At 40.0% G+C, this 14,259-nt stretch overlaps 1 protein-coding gene across 2 annotated transcripts in view; it reads left to right on the top strand.

Moving 5' to 3' along the window:
* The first annotated feature begins 12,885 nt into the window (after positions 1 to 12,885).
* The window catches only part of wdr20.S (WD repeat domain 20 S homeolog), a 37,696-nt gene continuing 36,322 nt past the window's right edge, over positions 12,886 to 14,259 (top strand). The window contains exon 1 of one of the 2 annotated variants that reach the window (XM_018231804.2): positions 12,886 to 13,221. In XM_018231804.2, coding sequence (XP_018087293.1) covers positions 12,973 to 13,221 — 249 coding nt within the window. In that variant the 5' untranslated portion in view covers positions 12,886 to 12,972. 2 annotated transcript variants of the gene reach the window in all.

Here is a 14,259-nt window from a genome sequence, read left to right as displayed (position 1 = left end):
CTGGCCTGGGTGAGAGTCAGGGCTGGAAGACGAGGGATGCTGACTCTTAAGGGTCAGGCCACACAGGGCTTTTTGGGGAGTTTTGGCGACTAATCGCCTCGTTTTTGCGGCGACCAATCTCTCGTTTTTTAATTTTAAGCTGGCGTAGAGTCTGTGGGGTTTTTTTTTATTGGTTATTACAGTTTTGCTAATGAAGGTGAATTGCCCTTTAAGCTTAACTTCTCCAAAGGGACCTGTTATCTTATATTGTTACAATTACTTATTTGCTTATCTCGAAATTGTTACAAAAGTATCTTATCTGAAGCTGTGGCTGTTCTGGGCTCTCTGCCAAAAGCCAATTAAATTAGAAACTTTGTTTCTTTTTCTGGCTGTTTAGTGCAGAAAAAAACAGGACTTTCCAGTACAAATGAGGGACTGCGGGTTGAGCTGTCCCCCTAAAAACAGGACAGTTGGGAGGTATGATATTTATATATAGGCCCCTTAAAGGTCTGAGGGTTTTGGGGGCGGCCTTGGGGAGCCTATTTTTTAATTTTTTTCGTTTTTTTAAAAAAAAAAACCTCCGTGACGGAGCTGAGTGGTAGGGGGGCCGAGGAAGAATGAGGAAGTGACGTCACTCGCACGGCACGCTGACATCACTTCCGCTGAATACATTGCGTCACATCATCTCACATGCCGCGTGACGTCAGCGGTGTCGGATTAAAATACAGCCCTGTATACCATATAAAATTTCATTCCTGAACCAGCAAGTGTATTTTTTAGTTGTAATATTGGTCGTGTGCTTTCAGAAAGAGCCAGCACTTTAGGATGGAACTGCTTTCTGGCAGGCTGTTGTTTCTCCTACTCAATGTAACTGAATGTGTCTCAGTGGGACCTGGATTTTACTATTGAGTGCGGTTCTTAAGGGATCCTGTCATCGGAAAACATGTTTTTTTCAAAACTCATCAGTTAATAGTGCTACTCCAGCAGAATTCTGCACTGAAATCCATTTCTCAAAAGAGCCAACAGATTTTTTATATTCAATTTTGAAATTTGACATGGGGCTAGACATTTTGTCAATTTCCCAGCTGCCCCTGTAACATGAAAGGAGATAGACAGGGAGGAGAAATCGAGCGCCGCCAGATGGATCGTCGCCATGTCGCCTTTTCAGAAGAGGAGTATCGGTAAGATATTTCTTAATAAAGTCTTTGCGAATGTAAAGTTAAATGTGTGCTGGTGGTTTTTTTTAGTTAAGGGCAAACAAATTTTTAATAAAAAAAATTTCATATTACTGTTCCTTTAAAGATGAGCCGAGCTATTTCAGCCTGAAAATAAAATGTTTCTACTTCTTCCTTCATGGCCTGAGCCTGGACTTTTGGGCTCTATTCGGACATCTGAAGAATATGAAAAAATTCAGGCAGGGTCGGACTGGGGGGCCCGGGGCCCACTGGCACTGCTGTCCAGGGGCCCCCCGCCGGCCCCCGCCCCCCTACTAAGACGCGTCAGCAAAGCCAGTGAGCCGTTCGGCGCGCATGCGGGTTTTTTCCCGGTGTCCCGCCGGCCAGTCCGACACTGAATTCAGGAAAGTTAAATGTAAAATGAGCCGTAAAATGAGTAGTTTTACATGTGTGCAAAAGCATCAAATCAATACCAGCTCTTCCTGGCAGAGACTTTAATTAGGAATAGCTTTATGCTGAACACATAGGAGTAATTAACTGTCATTTGTACATTATCATTACAATATATTCTCTTTTACTCCAACACTATCACACAGCATCTGGATAAAAACAAACACAGTTGATTGCATCTAGTAAAGGAATTTTTATATGCGGTCCGCCGCTAACATATATTTAAAAGATATTTTAGTGAGACAAATTCAGTTTTCTGTTAATTCTGCCTCCTAAGGAACAATCAAAAATCATTCCTTAGAGATGGGCATGGGGCAATGTGTTTCATGTGAATAACCAATAGTTATCAATCAGCATGCGTCTGACTGGTTGCTGTGAGTAACTAGCACAGGAGCATTTTTTTGCACTATTTGGGATTTGGCTGAATCCCCGAATCCTTGGTGAAAAATTCGACCAAATACCAAAGTGAATCGAAATCCTAATTTGCATATGCAAATTAGGGGCAGGAAAGGAAAAAGTGGAAAAATTCTTATTTTGTGGCGAAAAGTCACGTGATTTCCCTAACCGCCCCTAATTTACATATTCAGTTTGGTATTCGGCCAAATTTTTCACCAAGGATTCAGGGATTCAGCTACAATTAGTTGATACAAGTAGTTGATACATTTCTCAGCAGCATCTCTGGAGTATTAGCAACTATTGTATCAATTCTAACAGCTGCCTGTAATGAAACCCAGAGATTCTGCTCAGCAGGGACAAAGATAAGAAATGTATCAACTAAGGGGCAGATTTATCAAGGGTCGAAGTGAAATTGAGGGAATTTCCGAAGTAAAAAAATTAGAAGTAATTTTTTGGATACTTCGACCATCAAATAGGATACTATGACTTCGAATTTATGTCGACCGATTCAAAGTAAAAATAGTTTAAATATTTGATAATCTAAGTACTGTCTCTTTAAAAAAACTTCGACTTCAATAGTTCGCCAAATTAAACCTGCCAAGTGCTTTGTTAGCCTATGGGGACCTTCTACAAACTTTTTCCAAGTCTTTACACATCGAATAAAAATCATTCGATCGTTCGCTGAAATCCTTCGAATCGTTCGAAGGATTTAATCGTTCGATCGAACGATTTTTATTCGATCGCCGGATTGCCAAATTTGTTGAAAAAACGTAGAATTCGATATTCAAAGTATTTAAATTCGATGGTCGAAGTATTTTCAACTTCGAAGTTTGACCCTTGATAAATCTGCCCTTAAATGTATCAATTTAGAATAGTTATAGAGTCGGCGGCCCCCCTCCCACAGCTGTTTTAGAAGTGAAAAATGAATCGTTACATTTCAATATTACAAAAACAGTCACAAATAGAAAATGGAAAGTAATTCATTAAAAATACTTTATTTCTGGTGAACTATCTGAAACCAACTGAACTGAAAAAAAGTGTTTAAAGGTGAAAAAGTGTTTAAGCTTGCATCACCACCCTCACTAAGTACCAGCACCTTTTCAGCATACATGCCATTCCATAAGCCAACTGAAGTTTCAGGTGATTGATTCTTATTTAAAAATAAGATTATGAAAGGGAAAAATAACTCACTCATATCAGTGTCATGATCAATAAATAACACTAAGGGGCATATTTATCAAGGGTTGAATTTCGAATCTGAAAAACTTCGAAATTCGAATTCAAAAAGACCAACCGAAATTAAGTCAAAGCTTTTTTTGGTCGAATAGGTCGTTTTTTGATAGGATAGGTCCGTATTCGGCTGAATTTGAATCATACGAATCAAAGGAATAGCGTATTCGATCGAATTCGATTTGAAATTTTTCCCTAAAAAAGATTTTTCAAAGTCCACTTATTGACTCGAAGTAGGTTCTAGGAGGTCCCCCATAGGCTAAAACAGCAATTCGGCAGGTTTTAGAAGGCGAATGGTTGCGGTCGAATTTTTAAAGAGACAGTACATGATAAATTTGTATATTCAAATTTTCAAATTTTTTCCAAATTCAAATCGAATTTGGACTATTCCCTAGTCGAAGTACATAAGAAATAGTATGAAATTCGAATTATTTTAATTCGGAAATTCACCTAGACCTTTGATGAAATTCACCTCGACCTTTGATGAATCTGCCCCTGGGTGTCGCTAGAATTGTATAGTGTAGCATTTCAACGCTAAAGTTAACAAAATAGAATTACCATGAATACTAACTTTAATATCCCCTTCACTGCAATGAGAGACCATGCAGCCTAAGGCCTAGAGGAGGGACAGGCAATATATGATTGACAGGTAAGTATTTTTAACATGTTTATAACAGGTATGGATGTTTTAAGGAAAGAAGAATTTGGGTTTCATGTTTGAGTTGAAAAATCTTTATTAAAATACCACCAAATAAACAATATTCTGGGATTCTTACACATTTGGCTTGTTGACTTTAACATGTAGCAATTATGAAATTATTTGCATGTATAGGTTAACATTTAGGTGCAGATTTATCAAGGGTCGAATTTCGAAGTAACGGGAGTTTTTTAGAACTCCCATAACTTTGAAATTCGAATAAAAAAAGAACAGAAATTTATTCAAAAAGTGGAAGTTTTTATCTTTGGGTGAATAGTCCGTATTTGATCTAATTCGAATCATATGAATCGAAGTAATAGCGCATCCGACCATGCGTTTTTGTTTTTTTAAAAGTCCACCAATTGACTCCAAATAGGTTCTAGGAGGTCCCCCATAGGCTAAAACAGCAAGGTTTAGATGGCGAATGGTCGAAGTCGAATTTTTAAAGAGTACATGATAAATTTCGATATTCAAATTTTTTTCAAATTGGAATCGAAATTTGGACTATTCCCTAGTCGAAATACACAAAAATTAGCTTGAAATTCGATTTTTTTTATTCGAATTTTCACTTCGACCTTTGATAAATCTGCCCCTTAAAGTCAAATATTGAGCTGCTTTTAAACCTGTTTACTTTGAGCTGTGGTTACCATTTACATACTATTCATACATCTGTTTGTTAAGATGGTCTGTACCATCTTTTCTTTAGTCTTCATTATCTTGCTGATATCACAAATATATTTTGCGCTGATGCTGTTTTCTGTTACCGTGGCAACCTGTTTTCTTAATGATTGTCTTTGGTAACAGCTATTTAACCTTCCACAGAGGCATGTTTTCAGCAGCTGACACCTACAGAATCTAGAATTGCTAGGTTGCTAAAGTGGCACGTATTTGTTAGACACATTCATTTCTTAAAATAAAAAGGATACTATCACAAGACAAATAGATGTCGCCTTATGAAGCTGAATATAAAAGATAAGTAGTTAATTAAGGCTATCATACCTGAGGCATATACTTAACAGAAATTTCCTAATAGCTAATGACAGATGTAACGGCGGATTTGGGGGCTTCTGTGCCAGCTGAAAAAAGTAAAGGGAGGATATTCTAATTGGGGAATGTAATAAAAGTTGGTAACGGAAAAGCTATTCACAATATGAAAATGTATGCTTTTGCATTAGCAAATGTAAGAATTTAATTTAGCTTTTGCAAACTGATTAGCGACCACTTCCAACAGTGGAAAGAAGATTAGGAATTTTATAGTTTGTGCCAATGCGCAGTGTATGTAATAAAACTTCTTAATGAAAAGTGATTTACGCTCCAAAAGATTACTCCACCTTCAAGCAGCTACATGGCTAATTTTAGGGGTGCACCGAATCCTGGATTCGGTTCGGGATTTGGCAAGGATTCTGCCTTTTTCAGCAGGATTCGGATTCAGCCGAATCCTTTTGCCTGGCAAAACCGAATCTGAATCCTAATATGCATATGTAATTTAGGGTCAGGGAGGGAAATTGCGTGACTTTTTGTTTTCCACTTCCCACTCCTAATTTGCATGTGCAAATTAGGATTCGGTTTGGTATTTGGCCGAATCTTCCTCAGAGGATCCGGGGGTTCTGCCGAATCCAAAATAGTGGATTCGGTGCATCCCTAGTTCATTTAGTAGAGAAAAAAAACAACAGTTCATAAATTTCAACCCCTACAAATGATCCCCAGTGTGTACAATATATATATATATATATATATATATATATATATATATATATATATATATATATATATATATATATATATATATATATATATATATAGATATATATATAGATATAGATAACATATGCATATACCTAACCAGACCTATTGATGCACTCACATTTAAACTTGATGTAATTATACAAAACTTACTGTATATCTTGAGATCAATGTAGCCTAGTCCAAGAAGCCATCCAAACCACACTTAAAAGATCACATTACCCAGCAATAATATATTGCAGTAGTAATAAAAACAATAATCTGGTCTACTGGAAGACTTCTGTTTTGCCAGTTCAGCGTGACCTAAAGATCATAAGCTCATGGGAAACTTGTTAGAGAGTCAGATGGAAGAGGTACTCGGCTTGGGTTAGGCCAATATAAAAGCTTTATCCTTAGAATTGACAAATGTAACTGTGTCTTTGTATTAAACCTCTGAGATTAACATATTAACTGGATACCTATAAAACACATTTTTCCCAGGAAGCTTAGTTTGTGTAATATTTCTTCTTTGCACTTGTTTCACCCATTGTTCTGGATTGACTGGTCTCATGCAAATCTCTCCGTTCCATGGGAATCCAGCTCAAGCAGAGCTACAACTTTTGGTTTGATGTTACTCATGGTAAAGCATGCAAAACTCTCGCTAATTATACCTAACTTCAGTAACAATGAATGTGACTTCTGCTGGATATAATTTCCTAGGTCAGCTATTGCTCTGACTGGACTAATGAAAAGAAAGTGGAGCACTGGACAAGGCATTTGAAATTGAAGTGTTATATTTTATGACACTTCCCTTTGCTACGCATTGGCTTGATTAACATAGAATAGTTTTTTGCATCTCTTTCTTTACAATGATTTTTATTTGCTTTTTCAACATATATAGACAGCGTATAATAACAAGGGTCACACACACAAATCCCCCCGAATCTGAGCATGTGCCCTGACCCTAAAAATATATAGTGTGCATAGAAAAAGGAGAGAAAGAGTGAATAAGGGAGGAAAGAACGGCCCATTTCTAACCAAAATGTGGTGAAAGAAAAAGTATAATGAAAACAAAGGATTAAATTAACAGTTCTAGGAGCAGTGTAAATCTAAACAACAAGTTCAATCGAACGATTCCTGAGAAGTCCCTTTAAAGTGATACTGACACTAAAAACAACTTTTTAAAATATGAATGTACATTATGGGGCTGATTCACTAAATTCGAGTGAAGGATTCGAAGTAAAAAAACTTCGAATTTTGAAGTATTTTTTGGGCTACTTCGACCATCGAATGGGCTACTTCGACCTTCGACTACGACTACGACTTCGAATCGAAGGATTCGAACTAAAAATCGTTCGACTTCCTAGAGTAAGCACTAGGTGTCTCCTAGAGTAAGCACTAGGTGTCTGATGCGGTTGCTTTTCTTTTACGCAAAAAAAGTTGTTGCCCTTCACTGGATGGGCCCTTCGCCACCGACTCTGAATAGATGGATTGGACTGATTAATTCACAATTGGAACTGTACAAGCTCACTTACTTAGCACGTGGATGTCCAAAAAAATTCGAGAATATTTTTAAACCATGGCTTGAGTCGCCAGCCACCTCGACTGACCGATGATTTCAGCCACTTCTCTTCTCCCCTATCCTTTCTTCTTTCCTCCTTTTCTACCTAACTTTCTTTCCTTCTAATTTTTGTTCTGTTGTAAAATGCAATAAAAATCAACCTTTAAAAAAAAAAAAAAAAAAAAATCGTTCGACTATTCGACCATTCGATAGTCGAAGTACTGTCTCTTTAAAAAAAACTTCGACCCCCTAGTTCGGCAGCTAAAAGCTACCGAAGTCAATGTTAGCCTATGGGGAAGGTCCCCATAGGCTTGGCTAACTTTTTTTGATCGAAGGATATTCCTTCGATCGTTGGATTTAAATCCTTCGAATCGTTCGATCGAAGTAATAATCCTTCGATCGTACAATCGTAGTATTTGCGCTAAATCCTTCGACTTCGATATTCGAAGTCGAAGGATTTCAATTCCTAGTCGAATATCGAGGGTTAATTAACCCTCGATATTCGACCCATAGTGAATCAGCCCCTAAAAGTTACTTATAGGTCATGTTGATTTTTTGCTGAGAGGTTTGTTTTTGTAAGTAACTGTTAGTTGAAGTTTCTAAACCTGACTGTTTTGCCAACCTGACTGTCCCATCTCAGCCCAGTGTCGGACTGGGATACCAGGGGCCCACCAGAAAACCTTAGGCTGAGGGCCCACTTTCCAAACTATTATACCTCCTCTCCTCACTCAACCTCTTTATTCTCCTGGTCTCTTTTCTCTACATACTATACTCTATTCTTCCATTATTAAGCCTCTTTATTCCCATAAATAAATAGAGAATGGCCATAAGGTTAGAAGCAAGGGGGTCCACTGACACCTTGTCCCACCGGGAGTTTCCCTGGTATCCCGGTGGGCCAGTCCGACACTGTCTCAGCCTGTAAGTTAAAGTTTCCAATGCTAACGACTCCTGCTGCACAAATATATCAGCCCCCTCAGAGATAAACACGGGGAATCAGATAGGCCATATAAAAGCATTGGCAAATACTTTCTGGAAAAATTATAAATAGCATGGAAGGCCAATATTAAGACAGTTGTACATAAAGGTATCATTTCTGGTGTCAGTATCTCTTTAATGGAGGTGAAAAGATCCACTTAATTGGGGGTTTATCCTGTTTAATCTGGAGAGAACCATATATCAATGTGCTAGGACTTTATATGCTGTTTCCAACATTGATATCTGGGACCATGTTTCCTCACCATGTGATAGTGGTACCAAGGTCCTTGTCCCATGCCAACAAATAAGGTAAGGGAGTGTATCTATGGATTTTGTGTAACATTTGATATAGATAAGAAATTAAGCCGATTGAGTATGGATATTTTATATAAGCAGTTTCAAAATATGTGGGGGATAATGAAGTATTATTTGTTGAATGTTTGTACAAAATTACTTATCTGTTGGTAGCAATAAGTTTCGGAGGGAGTGGGCTATGGGTTTCATGGATCACAGGCCATGTTTTTAGGCCTGAACTGGAATAAAAATAATAGATACGATGGAAGCCCTTGGATGTCCATCATTGACATAGCTTAAGAAATATGTCTGGAGGAAATAAGGGGTTACCTAAAACAGGTGTTGCTGGGAGAGTTGCTGAGTATGTATACTTATCCCAGATCTCTAAAGAATATGTTAAAAAAGGGTCTGTAATATTCGGACAATAGGGCACTATAATAATGAGCATTGGAAGACAGGGTATAGCTGATGCTTCAGGATAGTTACCCACTTAGGAGGTATAGATGCATGTATATGTATTAGAGGTACCAATTGCGCTGCTATATGGTAATGTAACAGATTCAAAACACTTAAGCCTCCTTGACGTTTTGTTCTGTACATGGTTTGTCTAGTAATTCTGGGGTGTTTATCTGCCCAGGTAAACTGAAATACAATTCTCTGCATGGTTTTGAGATCATAGTTGGGGCTAGGAATAGACAATGCTCTAAACAGGTATAGTAATTAGGTAAAAGGGACATTTTAAATGTGTGTATTCTACTGAACCAGGGAAGATCTATCTCTGACCAGCGTTGCAATGTGTCTCTCGTCGTTTTAAAGAGTTGGGGATAATTATGGCGATATAGGGTAGAGATGTCACGAAGGATGTCAACTACTAGGTAGTGGATAGTGGTGTCTTGCCATTTAAAATCAAAGTTCAGTTTAAATAATTTTACTGTAGGTTGTGGGAGCATGATATTAATAGCCTCTGATTTAGTATGGTTTATTGTTAGTCCCGATAGTCTGCCAAATCTATCCAAAAGATTAATTAAATTGGGCATTGTAGTTAATGGTTTGGTTATAGTCATAAGAATATCGTCAGTGTATTGTTTGTGGATTTGTTGTCCTATTCATATTCCAGAGATCTTACTGTCTTGTCTGATAATTTCTGCGAGGGGTTCTATGGCAAGCACAAATAAAACTGGAAATAAGGGGCATCCTTGTCTGGTGCCCCTCTCTAGAGGTCTGCCATATATGAGCCCCATTTGGGTATCACCAGGGCCGCCATTAGAAATTAACAACATTTTAGCCCTAAAGCCCCACCCCAGATCCCACCCACACCACAGTTAAAAGGCCAAACAGACATCAGTGCTAAAAATAGTAAACCCCCCCACACACACACAAGTTATAAAAAGCTATTGATGGTCAGGGTTAGCCAATAAGTAAAATAAAAACTGTGGTGCCATGGCCCCCCCATAAAAGTTTTTTTTTATAAAAAACTGGCGCCAGGGCTTCAAGTTCGGGTCTTTTCACGGCTTCAGGACTTTAAGTTCGGCTCTTTTCATGATTTTGTTTCTTTCCGTGGCTTCAGGACTTCAAGTTTGGCTGTTTTCGTGACTTCGGCAGTTCAGGACTTTGGCTTTTCGTGGTTCAGGACTTTGAAGAGAAGGCACGGCTTCGGCGCTGCCAAGGGGGCACGGCTATTTCATAAACTTTAGGCCCGGTACACTTGTATCCCCTGTACTCCCCTGATGGTGGCCCTGGGTATCACTGTAGGGGGGCGACGTACCATTTTCAAAATCTAAAGAAAGTGGAGGCCAATGCCCCATTTTTTCCAAGATAAAATAGAGGTGATTCCACAAAATGGAGTTAAAGTTCACATCTCTTTCAAAATGCATGACACCTGTTGTTTCTATGGTCAGTGCAGGAAAAAAAAAAGTAAAAAAAAAATTCATTTTACATGTGTTGTAATTAGGCAGGTTTTCTTCACAGAGATGCACAGGTTTGTGTAAATGTCTAAAGGCACTCAGACAGGAGGGGTCTAGAGCAGCATAGAATCATAACAGTTTAACTTCTGCTCACCTGAAGACCCCTTACAAGGGGAAAACTGATTTTTGATAGATTGAGTCAGACTCAGACCCTAAAGGTGGCCATACACAAATCGCCAAACAAGTGGATCTCTCCCCACATGGAGGCAATACAGGTGGTCAGATTGCGTTACATGGACCGATAAAAGCTTCAGACTGAGTCGGCAGCTTCTTGGCCCGTGTATGTGGCCCTCCGATGGGCTTCCCCGAACGATATCTGGCCAAAAGTAGACCAGATGTCGATCAGACAGGACTAAAAATCCAGTCGGATTGCAGACCGCATATGTTCGTTGATAAGGTCCCACGATTTACCGTGTTCCGTGCATTGTGATCCAATCGTTGGGCACTACGGCTCACAATCTGATCAGCCCTGGAGAGATCCACTCGTTTGCCAACGAGTGGATCTCTCTGTGTATGGCCAGCTTAACATATGTGGCCACGATCTGACAAGATTTTTTACCCTCCCTGATAGACATATGTCCGATTTTCAGTTGATTGTCGAAATCGGGGGCCCCACATGGGCCAATAAACTACAGACTGTCGGCAGCTTTTATCGGCCCTTGTATGGGGACCTTTAGAATATAGAGAGATTAGCCAATACTCCTTTTAACAGCAACTACATGTATAAATAACACAAAACCTATTGAAAATGTTTCGTATATATTATATAGTTTTTTATTATACAAAAGCACTGATTTTTAGAGTACTAGCACTACTTCTAATCATTCGAGGTTGCTATGGAAACCGCCAGACCTAAGCAACCAGGGTTGCCAGGTTTCCAGCCAAATTGGGCTATTTATTTAAAGCCCAGGCGGGTTTTAAAAGTAAAAACCAATGCATGTTGGGTAATGTAGTTTTTGTTTAACAATTTGCCAACTGCCAAGTTTAATGTAAGACTACAATACTGAGCATGCAATGGGACTGACTTGTGTAGAAGTCGGGAGTTACCAGATTTTGGGCTCTGTACCCAAAAGGAACAGTAACACCAAAAACTGAAAGTGTTTTAAAGTAATGAAAATATCATGTAGTGTTGCCCTGCACTGGTAAAACTGATGTGTTTGCTTCAGAAACACTACTATAGTTCATATAAACAAGCTGCTGAGTAGCAATGGTGGAAATTGAAAAAGGGCTATATGGCACAGGATAGATAATGGATAACAGATAGCATTATGTTCTACAGAGTTTATCTGCTGTGTAACTTGAGCCTTTCCTCCTTTGAATGGCTGCCCCCATGGCTACACAGCAGCTTATTTATATAAATAATCAGGGGTACTGCTCCTGGTACTTTAAGAGTGAATTTCTGGGGGAGGGGGGGCAGCAGCAACTACTGCTGCCTCAGGCGGCGGAGGGGCCAGGATTGCCCCTGTAAATAATAGTAATGTTTCTGAAGCAAACACAGCAGTTTTACTAGTGCAGGGCAACACTGCATTATATTTTTATTACTTTAAAACAATTTCATTTTTTGATGTTACTGGTCCTTTATGTCACATATGGTGACTTTTCTCAATTTTAGACAAATTTGAGGCAAAAATCTGCTGGCCACCAAAATGTCTATAGGTTGGACCTGTTTTACCAATATTTATTGAAATTGTATATGTATTAGTGGCTTATGGGGCCCCTATATCTCCTGGGCCACACTCTGTAGTTACACCTAGGGTTGCCATTAGGGTTGCCACCTTTATGTCTGGCTGAGACCGGGCCGGGGGGGGGGGCGCAGGTCCGTGACGTCAGTGGGCGGACCCGTGCCATCATTGGGCGGGGCTATGATGTGGCGATCAGCGATTGGCCGATCACCGTGTCAATCAAGGGAATCCCGCCTAGTTTTCCTTATTTGGAAAACCGGGCAGGAAGTATAGACCCGGGCAGCCCCTCAAAATACCGGCTGTCCAGGTCAAAACCGGACAGGTGGCAACCCTAGTTGCCACCTTTTCTGGAAAAAATACCGGCCTTCATATATATTTATCTTTTTTCCCTATTAATAACATTGGGATCAACCATCATTTTTACCGGCCAGGCCAGTAAAATACCGGCTGGGTGGCAACCCTAGTTACACCCCTATCGACCAGCAAATCTGTCACATTTTACCTCATAGAAAAATCGGTGAAAATTTGAAAAAGGTGTATTTACACATATATTCATTTATTTTTTTCAGACATTTTTTCTACTGCACATATTGTGCTATTTTGGGCAAGTTTGAAGTGACTCTTGGCTAGTTTTGTAGCTGATTTTGGCCTGGCAACCCTGTAAGCGACCCACCGGCCAGGAATCATAAGCACAAGGATCTTTATGACGCCACTAAGGCCACGCCCACTAGGAGAAAACTTGGGCTCGCTCGTAAACTAAGCACCGCTTCAGGGCTCGGCGGCTGAGTTGGCGCATGCGCGGTGCGAGAGATCCGGGTATTTGGCAGGATGAGAGCTGCTTTCCAAGATGGCGGCGGAGGGAGGAGGGAAGGAAATGAACGAAATTAAAACCCAATTTACTACCCGAGAAGGCCTTTACAAGCTCCTCTCTCACTCCGAATACAGTCGCCCCAACCGGGTGCCGTTTAACTCGCAGGGTTCTAATCCGGTCAAGGTCTCCTTCGTGAACGTCAACGATCAGTCCGGCAACGGGGACAGGATCTGTTTCAATGTGGGCCGGGAGCTGTATTTCTACATTTACAAAGGCGTCAGAAAGGTAACGCTGGGGGACAAGGCGTTTGCTTTTCCCTTTCTCTTTGGTGCCGTGACGGACACCGTAGATGTGAAACCGGGAAGCTTTACAGGACGGGGCAGAGGGTGTGGGGCGGTCCCGTGTCACCTGCTGCCATAGGGCGACACCTCCTTCCTGCTGAGAGAAGTGACAGGGCCCTACTGGGTGGCACGTGATTGCTATTAAACATGACCTCTTTGTGCTCTTTAATATAACAACCTCCATGTATTTCCAGTTCACTTACTGATCTCATTGCAAACGTCCCCTTAGTAATCACTTAGGGATTGGCTCTGCTTCACTGATGAAAGCTCATTGATGATTGGTCGGATCACTGATTCTATAACATGTAACTGCTGCCAGCACAAGGCTGGGTGTAGATAAGGGGTTTCTGTAGTCCAGCCCCTCTGCTGGATATTCTTTATCAACATTTCAGCAACAGGAGTCTAGCATGTTGGATATCTCAAGGTAAAATACTCTTTAACAGCTTCCAGCACCCTATGAGAAACAATTGTGAGGCTAATGACTTTAATAAAGAAGCATGTAAAGGCAAACAAATAAAATCCCATTTTTACTTTCTTTAAAGGGATACTGTCATGGGAAAAAAAATGAATCAGTTAATAGTGCTGCTCCAGCAGAATTCTGCGCTGAAATCCATTTCTCAAAAGAGCAAACAGATTTTTTTTTTTATATTCAATTATGAAATCTGACAAGGGGCTAGACATGTCAATTTCCCAGCTGCCCCAAGTCATGTGATTTGTGCTCTGATAAACTTCAATCACTCTTTACTGCTGTACTGCAAGTTGGAGTGATATCACCCCTCCCTTTTTCCCCCAGCAGCCAAACAAAAGAACAATAGGAAGGTAAACGGCTCACTAACTCAAGATAACAGCTGCCTGGTAGATCTAAGAACAACACTCAATAGTAAAAACCCATGTCCCACTGAGACACATTCAGTTACATTGAGAAGGAAAAACAGCAGCCTGTCAGAAAGCATTTCTTTCCTAAAGTGCAGGCACAAGTCAC

The sequence above is a fragment of the Xenopus laevis genome, chromosome 8S (genome assembly GCF_017654675.1).
Source record: "Xenopus laevis strain J_2021 chromosome 8S, Xenopus_laevis_v10.1, whole genome shotgun sequence".
NCBI lineage: Eukaryota > Metazoa > Chordata > Amphibia > Anura > Pipidae > Xenopus > Xenopus laevis.
Note: the sequence above shows the minus strand (reverse complement) of the source record. Positions and strands in the feature narration are given on the sequence as shown.